Raw genomic sequence first — 5,720 nt, forward strand, 5'->3', positions numbered from 1 at the left:
TCTTCACAAACCTGGACCCAGAACCTCTGAACGGGTGGGCAGAACCAGAGTGCATGGATATAATCATCAGGAATATTGCCTGTGCACTGTGAGCAGTTGTTAGATGATGTAAATCCCATCCGAAACATTCGCTGACCTGTATAATGTACTCTATAAAGAACTTTATACTGTATTAATTGTAAGTTGGAGATTTTAGTCATTTTAAATGTTCTTAAACATATTTGAGACCAGGTGTTTTGGTCAAAATTGATTGATAAATCTGACTCCCATTTTGCAACAGGTAACATTATGGAGTCATTGATTCTAGACAATTTCTTGTATATTTTAGATAATAATTTGGGGGATTTAAGATTAAGGAACTCTAACACACATATTGGTGTTTCTAACAAAGTTTTATTAAGCTTAAATTTCTTTTTTATGATAGACTTAATTTGTTGATATTGTAAGAAGTATTTATTTTCAATGTCAAATTGTATTATTAAATTATTAAATGGAATAAAGTCTACACCTTCATATATGTATTCCAGACGTTCAATTCCCTTGACTCTCCAACCTGGGAAATTTAACATATTATTTTCTTGTAGGATGTCAGGATTGTTCCAGATGGGTGTATGTCTACAGGGGAGTAGTGAAGATTTTGTCATTTTCAAATACTCCCACCATGCTGTCAGAGAAGAGCTAATATTGATGCTTTTAAAGCAAACATGTCTTTTTATATTTGTGCTAATAAACGGTAGATCTGAAATCTTAATATTATTGCATAAAGTTTGTTCTATGTCTATCCAAGTTTCATCTAATGTATTTGGATTTAACCACTTTGAGATATATTGTAACCTATTGGCTAAATAGTAGTGATAGAAGTTGGGAAGTTCTAACCCTCCGGTATCTTTAGATTTCTGTAATGCTTTTAAGCTAATACGTGGAGTTTTGTTTTTCCAAAGGAATTTAGATATCAAAGAGTCCAGTGACTTAAACCATTCAGTTGAAGGTTTATTTGGAATCATTGAGAATAAATAGTTTATTTTCGGCAGGACCATCATTTTTACTGAGGCAACTCTTCCCATAAGTGATATGGGCAGAGATTTCCATCTAGTAAGATCATCTTCAATGTTCTTTAAAATTGGGATATGATTCAATTTTATTAAGTCTTCTAATCTAGGAGAAATATTAATGCCCAAGTATGTAATGTTACCTGATTGTAGTCGTTCATTGAGAGAAGTATTAAACACGCAGTTTATTGGAAGAGCTGTGGATTTTGACCAATTTATAGAATAATCAGAAACTTTTGAGAATGAGTTTATTAATTCGATAAGATTAGATATTGACTTTTCTGTGTTCTGAAGAAAAAGTAAGACATCGTCAGCATAAAGACTAATTTTATGTTCTATATTTCTACACAGTATACCTTTAATATCAGCAGTTTGTCTTATTGCTGCTGCTAAAGGTTCAATAAAAATAGCAAATAGTGCAGGTGAAAGTGGACATCCCTGCCTGGTCCCCCTCTGTAAACAGAAGCTTGAAGATATTTGATTATTTGTCCTGACACATGCTCTTGGTGAGTTATATAATATTTTTAACCAATTAATGAAATGGTCCCCAAAACCAAATTTACTCAATGTAGAAAATAAAAATTTCCAGTTTACCCTATCAAATGCTTTTTCTGCGTCCAAAGACAAAATAGCCGTTTCAATATTTTTACTATATGAATACTCTATTAAATTATATAATCTGCGTGTATTTGTGGTTGAGTGTCTTCCTTTTATGAATCCAGTTTGGTCAGGATGAATAATGAGAGGAATTATTTTCTCTAATCTTTTAGAGAGGACTTTACTAATTATTTTAACATCTACATTAATAAGAGAGATGGGGCGATAAACAATAATATTGATTTAAATTTGACAATAATTAGTAATTATTGTCAAATTTAAAAAGAAATGTTGGTTAATATTATTTTGAGTGTAGTACCTTTTTTGACCACCGGATGGCAGTATAAGACAGTTTGAACCGAAGGATGGATAGTGAGGGAGCGAGCAGCGTGTCCCTATAAGAAAAAGGGGAGGGGGGCCCCTTGACGTGACATGGGCTGTATCTCTTTCCTTTTATCAGTTTTCAAAATGGCGGACGCTCGGAGTGGTTTGAGCGCTTTAGCATTGCATTTTCACACAAAGCTTTTAATTAAAAAAACAGTAAACAAGTTCTCAGCTTCTTTTTGCAGAGAAATACTTTTTAGCAGCTTCGACAAGACGGAGGTTTTTTTTTCTGAGGTCGGCCCGTTAGCTTAGCTCGTAGCTGAGCTACTCAGATTAGCTTCTCAGATTAGATGCTTTTAACGATCCAAAAACGCGATTTTGGACTATTAAAATGGATTTTAAAGAAAAAAGAACGGGAGGGGTCAGTGACGAGCACCGGAGTTGAACCTTTTATCATCCAGTGTCTTCAGTAGAAAGAGACACGAAGAAACGATAAAGCCGATAAATGAAAATGAGGTCGATAATTTCCATTTATCATGCGATTAATTGATTTATTGTTTATCGCGACAGGCCTGACTGTGGCCCCCTGAGCAATTTTGTTGAGTAGTCCTGCTCTAGATACCGTCTTGGCCTGGAAATACTAATTACTGATTCAAGTACCGCCCTTCTGATCTGCTTTTACACTTTTGTCCTTCCAGAGATGTTAAGACCGGTCACTGATATTCGCATCGTGCTGCTGGGAGCAAAGGGTTCCGGAAAGACTTCGGCCCTGAACACAATCCTGGGCAGAAGGAGCAGCCAGGAGCTCAGGAGGACCGCTCAGTCCTGCGTCGGAGATGGAGTTGTGTTTGGGAGACAGCTGACGGTGGTGGACACACCAGGCTGGTGGATGAACTACTTCTGTGATGAGACCTCCGTTTTCGATCGGAGGGAAATAGCTCTCAGCTCGTCTCTCTGTCCCCCCGGGCCTCACGTCTTCCTGCTGGTGATCCGTGTGGACCGAGCCTTCACCGAGACCCACAGGAGAGCAGCGCAGGAACACCTGGAGCTCATCAGCGAGCACATCTGGAGCCGTGTCGTCTTGCTGTTTAGTTTTGGGGACTGGCTGGGGGGCACGACGACCGAGCAGTACCTGGAGACCGAGGGGGAGCCTCTGCTGTGGCTCGTCGAGAAGTGCTCCAACAGGTACCACGTCCTGAACAATAAAACTAAAGGAGACGGATTTCAGGTCAGAGAACTGATCGGGAAGATCGAAGAGATGATGAGCGGCTGCTCTGGCTGCTGGCATTACGAGATAGAAAGAAAAGCGCTGGAGGAGCTGAAGACGAGGATGAAAACAGAGGCAGACAGAGCCAGAGAGAGGCTGATGAAGAAGGAGGAACAGCGGCGGACAGCCAGGTCTGAGCTCGGTGAGTTGGCTATCAATTAAAGGTCCCAGCATCGTCAAACTCAGTTGGTCAACTTGGTCCAGGCCACAGTCCAATGTCAGTGTGTGTTGTGATTGACTCTCAGCTACAACCACACCAAACTTTAGCTCAATAAAATTCACTGTGTGTAGCTAAGGCTGGTGATCAGGTTGATGCTTGAATGTTCAGCTCAGATTTTATGATAAATATAGAAATCGTCTGTCCAACAGAGAAGCTCCGCCCCCTGCAGGAGTTCACCGTCATACTTGCTGGAGGCAGGAAAGCAGGAAAAAGCTCGAGTGGAAACACCATTCTCACCCGAGAGAGCTTTGACACGGACGCTGGAACCAGCTCCTGCAGCGAACATCGACAGAACATCTCTGAGAAGACCGTGTCAGTTGTGGACACTCCAGGATGCTTCCCGGTGACCTCTGACCTCCTGACGACACCCTCTGCCCTCCTGCTGGTTGTCAACCTGAGCTCCTCATTTACACACCTCCACAGGGAGGCCATAGAGAAACAGCTGGAAGCTGAAGGAGGCCAGCTGTGGAGCCGAGCGATGGTGCTGTTCACCCACGGTGACTGGATGGGAGACACGAGCATCGAGCGACGCATCGAGAGCGAAGGAGCGCCGCTGCAGAGGCTCGTGGAGCGCTGTGGGAACCGGTACCACGTTTTAGACAACAAGAACTGGGGAGATGGAGCTCAGGTGAGGAAACTGCTGGAGCTGGTGGAGGAGATGCTGGTTGGACCGAGGCTGGCGGCTCTTCAGAGAGGCCATCGCATGTGGAACTGGGTTTCATCTGCAGAAAAGCACTCGGGTGCAACACGACGTGAGACAACATTAAATCAGAGAACAAGCAGCAGATGTCACGACTGTGAGTAAATCTCATTTATTTTCCTGCAATTTTTATATTTTTAACATTCTCCACCAACCAGGAGGCTATTTTTAGCTAATTCCAGCTGTTTTCAGCAATAAGCATTCACACTGCGTTTTCTCAGGAAATGAAATTTCTTTAGTTCCGTTTAATGTTCATATGACTGATGAATTGGAAAATGATGAGCAGATTAATATTTTGGATGGATAATAAAAACGGACTTGTATAAAATATTTTTGTGACTTTCTTTACAGTGGCTGAAGCAGCTTCATCTTATCCATCACTGACGGGTGCGGGGGGCTCAGATGCTGCTCAGGTTGTGGCTTTACCATCAGGAGGATCCGGAAGACAGACGGGATTCATGTTTTTTGACAGAGACATCTTAACGTCTTTCATTGTCTCAGTCCTCAAACACGGACTAAGAAGGCCGACAGTAGATCTGCCTGTACGGTTCTCTGGTTCTTACAGCCTCCTGAGTCTCAGCGACAGCTACATGTCGTCACCAAGACACCCAACGGACATGTCCTCAGAGGGAGATGGTATCAGCGTGCACGCCCTCTCCCACCCTGCACTGACAGAACAAACCCTCCGGAGGATGTCTGAGTCTGGAAGCCTGCAGGCTCAGATCGACCGCAGCAGTCTGGACGAGCTGGAGGCCTTCATCGACTCGTACTTTGAGATGACGTGGGAACAAACCACGGGCTCGTTTCAGTCCCCTGAACCCGACTGTCTCGTCGCAGAGCAGGACGCCCTCGTTAGGGAATCTGAAGGAGAGGAGGTGCTTTCATCCATAGACAGAAAACTCTCCAAGCTGGAGCTCCTGGAGGAGATCAGGGCGGATTTGGCCGAGCTGAGGCAGAATCTGGAGAGCCATACACGAACTCAGAGACAAAAGTGACTCCAGTTAGAGTTTTACTTTTACACAAAAATGTTCAGTGTGAATTCGAGTTCTTTTTAGCTTCATAAAGAAATCCAACATTTTAAAAGATGTTAAAAAGTAGAAATTACTCTTAGGAAAATGTTTGAAAGCTGCACAAGAATCCCTCAAACCATTTCCAGGAAATTAAACAACAGATAGCAAATTCATTGTACAGAACCTTAAACTTATATTTCATGTTTTGTACGATGGAAGAAACTTATGTAGAAAATTATTATTTTTAAATTTACATGCACAGTATTGAAAAAGTCAAGATGTTTTAAAGAGTTCTCCACAAGATGGGGATGTTGCTTAACAGCAGATTATGTGTAAGGTTTGCAGATATGTGCAACTTCTACTCTCACTGCAAACTTTGGTTTTCAGAGAGAAAAGGGATTTTGTTATGGAGCAGAACTCGTTAGTGATCAGAGTGAGTTTATTTGGCTCAAACATTTGAGCAGCCAACATCAGATTGTGTTTGGTGCCAGTTTAGACTCATTTACTTTCCAGAGTTTTGAGGTTGAACCAAACTGGACAATTTTAGATGTAC

The 5,720-nt window shown here is 42.0% G+C and overlaps 1 protein-coding gene across 1 annotated transcript in view; it reads left to right on the plus strand.

Moving 5' to 3' along the window:
* LOC119421226 overlaps positions 1-5,152 on the plus strand; it is a 14,400-nt gene extending 9,248 nt beyond the window's left edge. Inside the window, exons 2-4 of the mRNA XM_037688604.1 lie at positions 2,669-3,379; positions 3,607-4,245; positions 4,509-5,152. Of these exons, the coding sequence (XP_037544532.1) occupies positions 2,669-3,379; positions 3,607-4,245; positions 4,509-5,152 (1,994 nt within the window). The remainder of the gene's footprint in view (positions 1-2,668; positions 3,380-3,606; positions 4,246-4,508) is intronic.
* The last annotated feature ends 568 nt before the right edge of the window (positions 5,153-5,720 follow it).

This window comes from Nematolebias whitei, chromosome 15 (assembly GCF_014905685.2).
Source record: "Nematolebias whitei isolate Nwh7 chromosome 15, NemWhi1, whole genome shotgun sequence".
Classification (NCBI taxonomy): domain Eukaryota; kingdom Metazoa; phylum Chordata; class Actinopteri; order Cyprinodontiformes; family Rivulidae; genus Nematolebias; species Nematolebias whitei.